This window comes from Salvia miltiorrhiza, chromosome 3 (genome assembly GCF_028751815.1).
Source record: "Salvia miltiorrhiza cultivar Shanhuang (shh) chromosome 3, IMPLAD_Smil_shh, whole genome shotgun sequence".
Classification (NCBI taxonomy): Eukaryota; Viridiplantae; Streptophyta; class Magnoliopsida; order Lamiales; family Lamiaceae; genus Salvia; species Salvia miltiorrhiza.
In genome coordinates, this window is record NC_080389.1 from 19,608,010 (window position 1) to 19,623,299 (window position 15,290).

The 15,290-nt window shown below is 38.8% G+C and overlaps 1 protein-coding gene across 1 annotated transcript; it reads left to right on the forward strand.

Moving 5' to 3' along the window:
* The first annotated feature begins 12,015 nt into the window (after positions 1-12,015).
* LOC131018016 (uncharacterized) lies at positions 12,016-14,903 on the forward strand. Its single transcript, XM_057946760.1, has 3 exons — positions 12,016-12,586; positions 12,884-13,013; positions 14,403-14,903. The coding sequence occupies exons 1-3, from the start codon at positions 12,062-12,064 to the stop codon at positions 14,621-14,623; spliced, it is 876 nt and encodes a 291-aa protein (XP_057802743.1). The 5' UTR covers positions 12,016-12,061; the 3' UTR covers positions 14,624-14,903.
* The last annotated feature ends 387 nt before the right edge of the window (positions 14,904-15,290 follow it).

Consider the following 15,290-nt stretch of genomic DNA (forward strand, 5'->3'; position numbering starts at 1 on the left):
ATCATCTATCATTAATTAAATTAGCTAGTTAATTATAAAAGAATTGATGAGGGGTAAAATGTGCAGACTTCTAGAATCATGACACGTGTCTTAAGTTGAATAAAAGCAAAGCCCAACCAGAGGCCAGACCAGAGCGGAGCAGAGCAGATCAAGGAAAGAAAGGCCAGAGCGAAGGGATACCGGCAGAACTGACAGAGCGAAGGGTTAGAGAGTACGATCTAGAGCAGACTCATGTCCGGAGAAGGAACATTCGAGAAGAGGATATAAAGCCAGTTCTGTCCAGCGAAGATAAGCACTCGATGGCTCGCGCTTCAGCAGCAGGTCAAGCTATGTAGGCGGTTAGCACGCAATAGGTGTGACTCTGTAGAATTACTATTTTACCCCTAAGATGTACTCTATAAATACCTGTAACCTTGAAATGGAACACACGCTCTCTCTCTTTTTCCCCTTTTACTCCATTCTTTTGTTTTCTTTCTAAGAACTCTCTGAAAAACCTGAGAATCATGGGAACGCAGGTAAACGATAGTGAATCCCCACCATAGATCCGATAGATTTAATTATAGACTCATCAACTGGCGCCGTCTGTGGGAAATTGAGCTAAGACATGAGTGTTTTATGATTTTTTGGTTACTGTACATCGGAAGAAGAAAAAATTTCCAGATCTCGATTTTCAAAATCGGAGCATGAGCATCTACTTGGTCGATCTCTCTCTAGTCTCTCCCAGTGCCAGATTGGATCGGCTACCACCATCTTGAATTCCGATCAGTGCCGTCGCGAGGGCATCCTACCGCCACTCTCTCTCTCCCAAATCCAGATCGGATCCTTCTTAGCTCCCAGCAAAACTCCCCAATATTGTCGCCTCCAAGTGGGTCGTACATCTGATCCTTGCAATCAATCCATGTTTCTCAACAATTTCGGGGATCCATGACTGCTTCACGGCTTACTTTGCTTCTCCCTTCACCTGGATTCTCCTGGGCGTCGACCACCACGACTAAATTGGAGGCAGTGCCACAATTATATTCGACGAAGATCTAGTGCCCCTAAACCACCTCTTTATCAGACTTCGTCAGGGTGTCGCGCGCTGCCATCGCGCACGTCGACGGCTACTCTGTTAATGTTTCAAGGCTCCGTAGCCCACTGGAATTGTGTTGATCTTTCTTGAATCGCGCCGAGGGATTTCTCTAACTGAATAGGGAAGATTTTCATTTATTAGCAATTTCCTTGATTCATTTCATGCTGGAATCAATTCCCCCAATTTAATTTTCTTACAATCTTTGACGATTACGTTAATTTTTGTACAAGGGCATGTCAATTCTATTTACTGTCATCTTCACCGGAGAAATCTGGATTCGTCGAGTGCAAAATCCCAGACTAAGTTCTCCCAATTTTCAAGCCAGAGCACACCAGCCATTCTCGCCACCGCGACCTCTACTCGTAGGGGTCCTGGGTAAAAAGTTCATGAACGTGAAGGCAGCGAATCGCCACAAAAATTATTGCTCCGACGAGCGGCGAAAACTTCACTGACGTCCGTCCCTTCTGATTCGACGAAACAGGGCAGTGGGCTCTTCTTTTCTTCCTCTCTTACATGTTCTATTCCATTACTTGGTTATTCTATGCCCTGAGCATGCGAAATAAGATGATAACATTGGTATATCTTGTTTGAGTGATCTTTATTCTAATGACCAAGCTATTCATGGACTGCATGAAATTCCTTTGCTGCTGGTTTTGCATGAGCTCATGTCTCTTTGGATTTTGTTTTCGCATATATCTCCTTGGTAGATTGTTATAGAATATAAGATTTTGATGATAAATGGACAGAGCACAATTTATTTATATTTGTCCGTATAAGTTTGTTGTTCATGGGTTTAGATGAAGATTAAACTCTGCTTCCAGATGGGAGCAGAGATTATTATTCAATTGTGATGTGATGTCAATATAAAGATATCGAACAAGGCTCGAATACGTAAGGGAATTGCTAAGGAAACTAGGCGAAACACCACTAGAGCACGATGCTAGGCATGCGTCACTGCATCTCAGCCTCTGCGCTGATATCTGGTCTGTTTCTGATCCGTTATGATAGAGATCTCTCCTGAGCTAAGGTTTTAGTACATTAAATGCGTTGTTCACCAACATGGTGGTCTGGTGTGAGCGATTATTTGAACATTAAGGCTATATGTCTGCATTGAAGCATGGTGATATGTTTATAATATGTTTTATTTAATGGAGCATACGTGTTGATATATGGGTCTTCTTGAAGGGATTGTGTCGATCTGAACTTTGGTATTTGCTATACATGTGCACATATTTTTCTTTAATATAGCTTATAGAAGGATTTGAACAATTAGAGGGTTCTGATTGGTGAAATTTATCATATTTGATAATCTTTTATTCAACTTGTGATTATCTCCACCTATCCATTTTCAGTGCAGTTTAGTTGTAATCAGAATCTCATCGACTCTGGCTTTGTTGATTATTCTCCTAGGCAATTCTGGCGTTCTTCTCTGATCTTAAGCTGCAAAGCAGTTCTGACTTTGCTCCCTGGTCTTAAGCTCCCAGGCAATTCTGGCGTTCTTCTCTGATCTTAAGCTCCAAGGTAATTCTGAGTCTCTGACATTCTCCTATGATCTTAAGCGGAAAGGCAGCTCTGATTTCATTCCTTAAATTCAAGCTTGCGCTTAATTCTCTTCCTAGCTCACGTCTGCCACACCCCCTCCAGAATCAAGTGGGGTTGCTGCCCAACTGTGTGGCGCAGCTTGGTCTGCTCATCTTTGCAGAACTTACGTCAACCAAGATCGAAAAGCTTCAGTTGAAATCCCCAGTAAAGCACCGTTCGTTTGCTACCACAAACCACATCTAGATCCATCCGCAAACAAGTTGGGAAACGGACTCTCAATTCTCCAAACTCTGGTGGAGTCCTGTTCTATCTTTGGTCCAACCAATTTTCTGGTCCTCCTTCACTTCTGGTATCATGCGGGATTGCCAGCTATGGTCCTCCCTGAGCCCTGCGCCAAGGTAGCTCGGGTCTTGAGTAACAATGTCAGCCCTGATCCTGAGCAACACTAGCAGCTCTGATATTTTCTCTGGTCACAACCTAATGTCAGCTCTCACCAAGACAACTTTGATCCCTTAGAAGCCACATCTTAATGGCAGCCCTGATCCTCCCTCTACTCTGGTACCAAGCTGCCAGCTCTGATCCCTTAGAGGCCACAACCCGACCGCCATTGAACCAGGCTGCCCAAAGGCTCAGCCCTCCAACCATCACCCCATTCGAAAATGGATGAATAAAATATGCAAGTATGGGACATCAACCTCGCCGAGGGCAAATTTTGGGAAATGAATTCAATCCGAGCACCATCGGAAATTGCCTCACATTGCACGGCTCGATCGTGGATCAGAGCTACAATTAAGAGAACTACGGCCAAATCTACCAGAGTAAACGCTAAGGAGCAAATAGCTATGCAGACACCTCTGATTGTCGGAGCATTAGAGCAAGAGCAAATAGAGCGCAGCTAAGAGCAAAGCTACAGAGCATATCTATAAAGCAAACTGCTATGCCGACACCAGATGGTTGTCAAGGCATCAGGGCATGGCTAAGAGCAAAGCTATAGAGCAAACTGCTAAACCGACACCGAATGGTTGTTGATGCATCAGCTAAGAGCAAAGCTACAAAGCATAATTAAGAGCAAAGTTATAAAATACCATTCCAAAACAAAAAATAATTATGGAGTACAACTTTCATAGCAATAACTATCAAAGTTAAATTACAGAGCTGACGGAGAGCACAGAACATACTTGTCGGAACAAAAATTACAGAACATAAAGGACAGAGCTTAACCGCGTAATCAACAAAAATTATAGAGCAAAGTGCCAGACAGAGTACTCAATACTACACGACAAAGTACTAACTTTTCGAATCGTGCTTGACTTCTAAAGTACGCGCACGACACTGGGGGGGACTAGGGATGGATACCCCACCCCGCGTTTTCTGAAATTCAGAAACGAGTACCCAGAATACGCAGAAGAGGAACAAAATTATTAACTGAGACATTTACCCGGAATACACATTTCAAACATACAGCACAAGTTACCAAAGTACATACATAACAGAGCAAACAGCTAAAGCAGAGACAACTTTGGTTATCAGAACATCAGAGCAAGAGCATACGCTAACAGAGTAGGTAAAGCAGAGACAACTCTGGTTGTCAGAGCAAGAGCATACGCTAACAGAGCAAAAAGCTAGAGCAGAGACAACTTTGGTTGTCAGAGCATTAGAGCAAGAGCATACGCTAACAGAGCAAACAGCTAAAGCAGAGACAACTCTGGTTGTCAGAGCAAGAGCATACATTAACAGAGCAAACAACTAGAGCAGAGACAACTCTAGTTGTCAGAGCAAGAGCATACGCTAACAGAGCTAAAGCAGAGACAACTCTGGTTGTCAGAGCAAGAGCATATATTAATAGAGCAAACAACTAGAGCAGAGACAACTCTGGTTGTCCGAGCAAGAGCATACATTAACAGAGCAAACAGCTAGAGTAGAGACAACTTTGGTTGTCAGAGCATCAGAGCAAGAGCATACGCTAACAGAGCAAATAGATAGAGCAGAGATAACTTTGGTTATCAGAGCAAGGGCATACGCTAATAAAGCAAACAGTTAAAGCAAAGACAACTCTAGTTGTCAGGGCATCAGAGTAAGAGCAAACGCTAAAACCCAGAGCAGAAAGTTATGTAAATAAGGGCAGAATGTTACGCATTATCTCTGGAACAAAGAAACAAGTTATTGTCCTTGTCAAAAAGTAGGATATACTTCGAACACTATTTTGACTCACACGTATTATCTCTGGATTTATTGGTTTGCATTCCACATGATTTTGCACGCTTTTTCATTTTTATTACTTCATGGCTAAAGTGGTTTTTGAAAGGAAAGAATTCTTATGATTGATGATAAAATATTTAAATTGGAAAAGTAGCAAGTATTAATATATTGTTGGCTATCCTATAATGGATATACATCATAATAACAATGGATCATTTGATAAGTTGATTTTCTTGCTTATGAACCAAAATAGTATGCTATCAAGAGCAGAGCTGACGGATGATCAGACTCTGGACGGTCTCGTCTGACCATACCAGGGAGGAGTAGCTATTAGCTTCAAAATCAGAGCAGAGCTATGATCAGACTCTGGACGGTCTCGTCTGACCATACCAGGGGGAGTAGCTATTAGCTTCAAAATCATAGCAGAGCTATGGTCAAACTCCGGATGGTCTCGTTTGACCACACCACGGGGGGAGTAGCTGATGAGGGGTAAAATGTGCGGACTTCCATGATCATGACACGTGTCTTTAGTTGAATAAGAGCAAAGCCCAACCAGAGGCCAGACCAGAGCGGAGCAGAGCAGATCAAGGAAAGAAAGGCCAGAGCGAAGGGATACCGGCAGAACTGACAAAGCGAAGAGTTAAAGAGTACGATCCAGAGCAGACTCATGTCCGGAAAAGGAACATTCGAGAAGAGGATATAAAGCCAACTCTGTCTAGCGAAGATACGGACTCGATGGCTCGCGCTTCAGCAGCAGGTCTAGCTATGTAGGCGGTTAGCACGCAATAGGCGTGACTCTGTAGAATTACTATTTTGCCCCTCAGATGTACTCTATAAATACATGTAACCTTGAAATGGAACACACGCTCTCTGTTTTTCCCCTTTTACTCCATTTTCTTGTTTTCTTTCTAAGAATTCTCTGAAAAACCTGAGAATCATGGGAACGCAGGTAAACGATAGTGAATCCCCACCATAGATCCGATAGATTTAATTATAGACTCATCACCTAGAGTTGTAATCCCAAATTTTAAGAGGACGTGCCCAAATGACGTCGTTTCTCAGTCCATCTTTACATATTCACATCATCTAAGTTCGTTGTCATATCATTTAAAAATTTGCCAGAAAGTCGCGCTATGGGAAATTCCAAAATAATGATTTACTAGTACGTGCCCGCTCGTGCGATGCACGACTACCATCGAAATTGCACAATAATTTAAATAAATAAATATAAATATTAAAATATTAAACATTATATATATATATATATATATATATATATATATATATATAAGTTAATACAAACATAAAATGATATCAATAAAAAATTAAATTATCCACAATATAATCTCAATAAAAATATGAATCTGAAAATATTCGAATTTTCAATTTTTGAAATAACAATTAATTGATCTAATTCATAATGTGCATACATATGTAAATTATTAAATATCATTGGAAAGTGAAAAAATAAAGTTTAATATGAGATATGTGTCGTTTATTTTCAAAATAAAATATATGCAATTTCAGTAAATTTAAATAAACGTGCTTCTACAAAATTACTCTTCAATTTACTTTTATTTATTTTTTAAAAGAAAATCGATAATTGTTTCAATTAATGATTTTTCAATGAATCATTTTGAAGCTTAAAAATTCGATTTTTAAGCTAAAGAGTTTTAAAATGAATAAATATAAGTTTCATCATTGTAATTGCATTAAACTGATTTAATAACAATATAAATAGTAAAATATAAAAATACTAATATAGAGTAAAAACATACAAAATAAAATAAAAAAAATATGAAAAAATGAATGAAAGAGAAAAGAAAGAGCCATGACATTTTAAAAAATGAGAAATGAGAGAGGATATGATAGAGGAGAGAAGAGAGATGAGAAAGAGAAAAAAATAATTTTGTGACTTTAAACTATAATAATTTATTATTTTTAAATTTTATAATTTTTAAATCAAATTAAAGATATCGTCATTATCTTTAATTTATCATCCATATTGAATATTTTTTTATAAATCAAAGTTGATGATTTTAAACTTATCTTTTATACTCCCTCCGTCTCACTAAAAGTGATATGTATTCTCTTTTAGGCCGTCCCACTATATGTAGCCTATTTCCATAAATAGAAAAATTTTAATCCTTCAAAAAGTATATGTCAAAGTTTTGAGCCACTTTTAATGGGACAGAGGGAGTATTATATATAGATTTAACATGTCGGTGATTTTCTTAATAATACAAAATAAATTAATATAAATCATATTTGAAGATTGAAGTCCTATTTATATATTAATATATGTAAACATCAATCTTATATTGGATTTAATTGTTTAAAAGACAATAGCAAATATATTTATTTAAATAATAAATAATTTATAAAAAAATATAAATACATATTAACTAGATTTAAACCATATAGTATGAAGAGTGGATTTTGAAAATAGCCACTTTTATATAGTAAAAATAAATTTTACCCACTAATATAAAAACTTTAAAAAATACCCACATTTACCATTTTACCCTTACATATAAAATTTTATAAATACCCACTGTTCACTAGTTGTGAATTCGACTCGAATTCACAACTGAATTCAAGTATTGGTTGTGAACAACAAGTGTTGGTTGTGAATTCGCGTGAATTCACAACCAACATTATTTCGAGTTGTGAATTCACAACCGATAAAACTTAAATTCACAATCAACATTATTTCAAGTTATGAATTCACAACCAATACAACTTGAATTCACAATCAACACTATTTCAATTGTGAATTCACAACCAACGCCGATAATTCAGTTGTGAATTCATAAACCTAGTTGTGAATTCAAGAACATTTGTACAAAGTTATGAGCCTCGATCTCATCACATCATTCATCATGCAAGTTGCAACACAAATACCAGAATCCACCAAGAACAAATAATTACAGAAAGAAAAACTCGAGATTGCCAATTGAATCAAGGTAAAAGCTCATTTCTCAAAATTTCGAATTCCAATTGCGTGATTATGAATGCAAATCACCATAAAACTAAAAAAAAAAATAGCCGGAGATGAAATTCATCTTTAAACATGCTGCTCCACCACAATAGCTTTCGTACTGACTATTCTTGCATTTCAGTAAAGTAGACGGCGGTGCGGCAGAAGGCGAAGTCTCTGGTGCCTCTGCAGATTGCGCGGGCGCTGCAGATCCGGCGGCGATGCAGATCCGGGGTGGCGCGGCACTGAGGCGGCGGCGTGGTGAAGGACAGGCGTTGAGGCGATTGGAAGCAGAAATCGAGACAGATCGAGAGAGAGAGAGAGAAATCGGCGTCGGCTGAGATCCGACGGTGGATGCGCCGCTGCCGGGGTTGGTAGCTCTGCTTCTGGCCTCGTCGTGGGCGACAGAGTTGGCGGTGGCCGTGGGAGCATGCGGCGCCGCCGCTTGGAAGAGAAAGATCGAGAGAAAGAGAGAAAAGAGAGAGAGCGTGTATAGAGAGAGAGAGGAGAGAGCGGTAGAGAGAGAGAAGAGAGAGAGAGAGAAATGAGAGAATGAGAGGAAATTAGGGTTTGCCCATTTATATAGAAGGGTAATTTAGTCCTTTAACACAAAAAGTGGGTATTTTTTTATGTTTTTATTTGAGTGGGTAAAATTTATTTTTACTATATAAAAGTGGGTACTCTTATATATTAACACTAGTATGAAATTCTATTTTTAGGTATATAACTGCTTATTTATTTATAAATTTATATTAAAACTAATACAAATTCTACTTGACATTTAAAAAATTGTAAAGTTTAAAGTGAACAAATATAATTTTCTTCTCTCTAATTGCATTAAAAAAATATTTTAATTAAAGATATATGTAAATAAGAAATACTATAAAAATTGATATCTAACAAAAATTTTAAAAATTAAATTAAATTAATATTAAAAAAGAAGTACTGTAGGTTAATAAATTCATTAGGCCGTGGGGACATATTGGGGACTTGGATCCACATTTGCTTTCCCAATATCTCGTGCTGCAAGTCAGGAGAAGTGGAAATTGAACTTCTATTTGCTCTTGGCGGCAGCGAGTAAGTTTCAGAAATTAAGAAGAAGGTAGAAGAGAGATAAAAGTTTTAAGTTAAAGAGGCAAGAGAGAGAGACAAAAGTTTTCTTTCGGATGTGATCTCTATAATCGATTGTTCATCAAATTGTTTTCCTCTTCTATGATTTTTTGTATTCTCTTTGTTTCTACTTCTATAATGATGAGAGAACTATTTGCTTGAGCTGAGCGTGAGCTTTCTGGAGCAGGTAATTGTAATTCATCACAGTTTTTTTTTTTTTTTTTTTTGCAAAAGTTTGTTTTTCTCTATTTCTCCAATTTCTCGTTCTCAACATATTTCCCAATTTCCTTACCTTTCTTGTTTTCGGTTGATTCTCTCAATTTCTCGCTGTCTCCGGCAGCTTTCCCAATTTCCTTATTTTCATTATTTTCGGTATTTCTCTATTTCCTTGAAATCTCCACATCATATTTTCAATTTCTTAAGAAATTACATAAATTTAAGAGTATATACACAACTGCTCTTAGAAGATAGAAACACAATTTGTATTGTTTATATGTTGGAAGAGATCTGTTTCTTTGTTGGAAGTCTATACTACATCTATAAGGCTTTTAGAGGAATTAAACTGCAGATACGAATGACACACACGTTTTTTCAAAATTAGCTAAAATTTTGGGATGTAAAACTATCAACAAAATTGTCGGGAATATATAATACTCCCTCCGTCCGCCAAAAGTATGGCACTTTGGCCGGGCACGGAGATTAATAAAATTGGTGATGATGATGATGTAGTGGAGAAAGGGTCCCACCACTTTTTGAGATGTGTGGTTGAGATTGAATTTGAGGTGGGTTTTTGTAAATAAAGAGTGTTTGTAAGGATAAAATATAAAGGTGGATGGTGGGACCATAGCTTAAAAAGGAAAGTGGAATACTTTTTGCGGACGCCAAATATAGTAATTGTGCCATACTTTTGGCGGACGGAGGGAGTATGAAACAAGAACGAAAGACTTAGAAAAAATTAAAATATTAAAATTTATTATAGTTTTTGATCAAATTTATCCTTACTTTTGTTGAAATTCATATTATTTTTTAAGGATAATTGCCTGTAAATCCATAACGTTTACTCGGAATTGGTTTTTGCTCCCATTTTCGAAGGTGTGGCCTCTAAATACATAACCTTTTATTTTGTCTCGTTTTTCTCCTGTCACCGGTTTTTTCTTACGCCGGCGCCGGAAATTACACCGTGGCAGCCAGAATTGACAAGGTGGCAGCCGAAAATTGACACATGGACATATTATTAACATGTGGAATAAAATTAAAAAAAAAAAAACAAAATTCTCCCAACTCCATCATCTTCTTCCCCTTCCTCCCCTCCCCCCACCCTCTGCCAGCCCCTCTGCCGCCTGCGACGGCGCCCGCCACCCTATCCTCACCTCGGCTCAGCGGCGACGTGGTGGCTATTTCGCTGGAGGGGAGCCAAGGCAAACGCGCGGCGGCGGCGGCGAACCTAGGCGTCAACCTTACCAAGTTTCGTCAGCCCTTCCCACCACCACCACCAAATTCCGTCAGCCCTTCCCACCATCAAATCCGCCATTTTCGCCCCATTTCCGAGGAAGAGAGCTTCACCCAATTCCCCTTCCGCCATTTCCTTCCAGACCTTGAATCTTCCCCAGATCTAAACCCTTAAATCCGAAGCCCTAAATCCCCAAATCCGGTCTCCACCCTCGTCTCACACACCTCTCATTCTCAGGTAACGTCTTCCGCCGCCGCTAGAGTTCCAGTGGGGAGCAGCCGCCTCCCTCTCTACTGATTTTCACAAATTGACAGCGAAGTATCCTTCGCCTATGAACTACCCTTTTGCCTGCTATGCTACTAAAAAATATCGTTCATGAACGGAGCTCGCGAGAGAGGTGAACGGACGAAAGGGGTGGCATCCTCGGCCGGGCACGTCTTCGTCGGCGTGTGGTGGAAGCGGCAGGTGGGGGGGAAGGAGAAATGGGGAAGAAGACGATGGGGTGGGAGGGGATTTTGTTTTTATTTATTTATTTTATTTTTTTATTCCACATGTTAATAATATGTCCATGTGTCAATTTTCGGCTGCCACCTTGTCAATTCCGGCTGCCACGGTGTAATTTCCGGCGCCGGCGTAAGAAAAAATCGGTGATAGGAGAAAAACGAGACAAAATAAAAGGTTATGTATTTAGGGGCCACACCTTCGAAAATGGGAGCAAAAACCAATTCCGAGTAAACGTTATGAATTTACAGACAATTACCCCTATTTTTTAATATATTTGTTTTTTAAGGAATGGGGGAGTTAGGGATGTCAATCGGGCCAGCCCACCGGGTTTTCGGGCTAGCCCTATCGGGTTCCGGGTTAGTCGGGTGCGGGCTAATCGGGTTGGAGATTTTTTCGGGTTGTAAATCTTCAACCCTAACCCTAAACTTTCGGGTTTCGGGCTAGCCCATCGGGCTAATCAGGTTAAAGGCGTAAAAATAAAATTATCATTTGTATTTTATTATTCCTAATGATCTAATGTATAATGTATAAAATATACATAGATATTAAAGATATAAATTATATAGCAAAGCATGAAATGCAAAAATATAAGATATTCAAGATTACATAAACAAAATTATATTAAAATGAGATAGTAAAATTTAACATGTATCAATGCACTAGAATCAAACTGGATTATTATTGAATAATTAGTGGATTTGCCATGCACGTCTGACAGAAAAAAAAAATTGGTATCACTTTAAAATGAGATACTAATAATTAATTTCTAACTAATGAGATACTAATAATCAATTTCTACAAAAAATCCGTAATTAATTTCACTTTTTTAATGAGATTGCGCACACACACACATATATATTCTAACTAATTAATTTCACTTTTTTTTAATGAGGCTACATATATATATTTAAGCAAATACCATAGATCTAAACATAGCAGAAGTTGTAACAGGATGCATCAGTCGCAATTCCGTCAGCCCACTGGGCCAGCCCATCGGGTTTTCGGGCTAGCCCTATCGGGTTCCGGGTTAGTCGGGTGCGGGCTAATCGGGCTGGAGGTTTTTTCGGGTTGCGGTTTTTCAACCCTAACCCTTTAATTTTGTCGGGTTATTCGGGTCGGCCCACGGGTTTCGGGCTGCATTGACATCCCTAGGGGGAGTATTAGAATTGGGCGTTTTTAAAGTGGAGTAGAGTTGGGCTTTTATATGATAGTATTAGGCCCAAAAGTAATTATTTGGAATGTGAGCGACGTCTCTGTTGGTGTCACCGCTTTCCCGTTTGTATCCCTCAAAACCCTCCTTAACCCCACCCCCAACACCTCCGATCCAATGCTGATTCGCCGAGCAGCAATCCACCATCTCCGCCGCTTCTCCACCGCCGCGCTCCTCCAGGAAGTGGACGCTCTTCCTACATTCACTTACCTGGACGGATTCCCCAGGCCCGACCCGAAGTACCACGAGACCATCCATGCGATCCCACGCGATGCCTCCGGTAAGAGCATCTCGGCCGAGGAGAGGAAGGCCGGCCGCGTTCCGAGCATCGTCTTCGAGGCGGAGGATGGCCAGCACGGCGGCAACAAGCGCATCATTTCCGTGCAGAGCAATCAGGTTAAGAAGCTCGTGAATCATTTAGGGCGGTCTTTCTTTCTCTCCAGGCTCTTTGATCTCGAGGTCCGGCCGGAGTTCGGGTCCGGTGAGGTTGTGGAGAAAGTCCGAGTATTGCCTCGGATGGTATGTATTTGAAAAAGGCGAAAATGTCTTATATTCGATTGATGTACTGTTTAAATATTGGATTAATTTGGTCTGATTTTGAGAAATATTGGGGTTTTCTGTGGTGAGATGTGGCTGAGCTAGCTCTAAATGGACATTGAACCTTTGCTGAGCGAGGGGTTTTAGATAGATAGGAAGCTGGATTACATGAATTTAGAAAATGATTTATCATTTCTATAATGCTATTGAGTTTTCATACAGCACTGGTTGGAAATTCTTGGGTTATGCACTGATATAATCTTTCTTGATAAATGTCAGCTCCATCTTCATCCGAGCACAGATGCGGTGCTTAATGTTACATTCATAAGGGCTCCATCTAGTGCTTGGTTGAAGGTTGATGTTCCTCTAGTATTTAGAGGAGATGATGTTTCCCCTGGGCTCAAGAAGGGTACGTAGAAAATCTTATCTTGTGATTTATTACCACTTTATGCAAAGCTCACATTTCTCTTCGTATTTATTAATATAGGATTTGTTTTACTGTAATGAAATGTTGTGTCTTCTCTGTTTCCTGGCTATCTTTTTAAGTAAAAATGCAGATAACTGCTACTGCATTCCTTGAGTTAATTTATTTCTGGTGTGATGTTAATCAGAGAATTCCCTTTTCTTCTATTTTATCTTTACCAAACACATCTTTCTGTGCTTCCTTTATGCATACTCTTTTCCAGAGAAAAGTGGATAAGCTCTAGTTGTGAATTCATTGCCGAACATGTGCTTGAATACCATTTTGCTAGGTTACTGTGGATTAGGAAATGCCAGCTTAGGTTGTATTTTTTTGGTTGGGGTATTTTTGGTTAACATGGGACAAATATATTGATGGTTTTTTGGGCAAAAATGTAATACTATCCTGTGATTTTCATTTTCCACATTGCTTTATCCACTTAGTGGTCTTTCAGTACTGTCACTTAGATATTAAAAGGTGCTTCATAATTTAGCTAATCACATTACTGACTTACAATATCTCTATGGCTATTAGGGATTAGCTACTGCATTTTTCACATGCAGTCAGATGATTTATCTTTTTCTTGTAGCTTGTGGCCAGTCTGCGGTCCATGGGATGGGTTTCTGACCAAAAGAGTTATACGTATTTTTAGAATTGAATTATTTTGAATGCAATGTCACATAATTTCGGATTAAATAGATAAAAGGTAGAATCAATTGGAAGACATGTGCTGGTCACCGTACCTAAAAAGCACCGTTGATTCATATAGGACAATCCTGTAAAGGTCAGATCACTTCCAAATATATGGAGTGGCATCTGGTTCTTGGTAGCCTTGAACACATGTTTAGGTTGCATTTTTTCGGGTGTATTTCTTGCTAGTTGTTTTTAATCATATGCTAGCCTGCAGCCAAATCTGGTCAGAGCCTTTAACCTTTGGATTTTGGCCCTACTGGTCTGGACCCAACTTTCTTGTTTCAAGAACAAGTTTCCTTCAAAATTAATGGATAACCAAGTGGGTTAGGAACTAGAAGAACTAAAGCGAGTTTAGACTAGAAAAGATTCTGTCTAAGACTCTAACCTTGAAAGATGTTGATGGAGGAAGAAGTTGGAAGACTTAATTAGATTTCAGGATGCTAATAGAATTTGGAAACATGCAGAAAAAGTAATTCACCGAAATGTGTTTGTAGGCTGGCATGTCATTGCTATTGCTGATTCAAATCACGTTTTCCTTCGCTCTAGAATATTGAAGCTCAAGCTCCTTAAACAAAAATAAAACATCTGCCATGATACTTCTGCATTTCTACTTACGCCTTGCCAATTGTTCTTCTTGTTCTGCAGGGTCATCTCTAAACATTATCAAGAGAACTGTGAAGTACCTTTGTCCTGCAGATATAATCCCTCCCTTCATAGACGTTGATTTAAGTGAGCTCGATGTTGGCGAGAAGATCGTTGCTGGTAATCTTAACGTTCATCCTGCTCTCAAGTTGCTAAGATCGAAGGATGAAGCTGTCGTCAAGATAATGGGCGCCAGGGTTTCCGAGCAAAGGAAATCCAAGTAAGTTGTCAGGTTCCAAATTTAGTCTTTTGGTAGAGAAATCTTCAATTGAAAAGAATCCCTTAACTGTATAAGGCCACGCAGCCGATATGATCTTTCCATTTTTGCGATTTAGAAGAGTTGCTTTAGCTGAATTCTATCTAGGAGCGATTTTTCCCTCTCATCTACAAAGAAAGCGTGGTGTTATTGAAGCCTACATTTTTAGGGGAAATTGTATCCTATTAACAGCTTTCGCATCGATGATAATGATATAAAAAAAAGTAGTGTTTTCGCAGTTGATCAAATATGGTATAAGCTCATACATTTTCTTTCTAATAATAATACCACGAACTTTGTACGATATAATTGTTGATCATTTGAATAAACTATGCAAGATTTGTACAAAAAAAATGAAAAATTTACACAAAACAAGATAATAATACACAATTCTTAAAAAGTTAAAAAAAATAACCTTACCTTTTTTATTTACAATGAATTAAATTAATCACAGTCTTAATTCTGTTAGCTTTTTTTCAACTGATCACTGAAAAATGCTGTGAGGTTTCACTATGCGCCATATCATCTTTTAGTGGCTGGAAAAATATGGGCAATGGAATTGCTACAAATTTAATGTGAGTTCTTTATTAACTGTCTTAAAAATGGGCTTAAATTGTAAATTAGCTGAAAGGTGG

What these genes read in the sequence shown, in the direction of transcription:
- LOC131018016 (XM_057946760.1), top strand. Translation starts at nt 12,062, where the DNA reads ATGATAGTATTAGGCCCAAAAGTAATTATTTGGAATGTGAGCGACGTC. An exon ending in TCCGAGTATTGCCTCGGATG is followed by an intron (nt 12,587 to 12,883) that starts GTATGTATTTGA and finishes GATAAATGTCAG; the next exon opens with CTCCATCTTCATCCGAGCAC. An exon ending in TTCCCCTGGGCTCAAGAAGG is followed by an intron (nt 13,014 to 14,402) that starts GTACGTAGAAAA and finishes CTTGTTCTGCAG; the next exon opens with GGTCATCTCTAAACATTATC.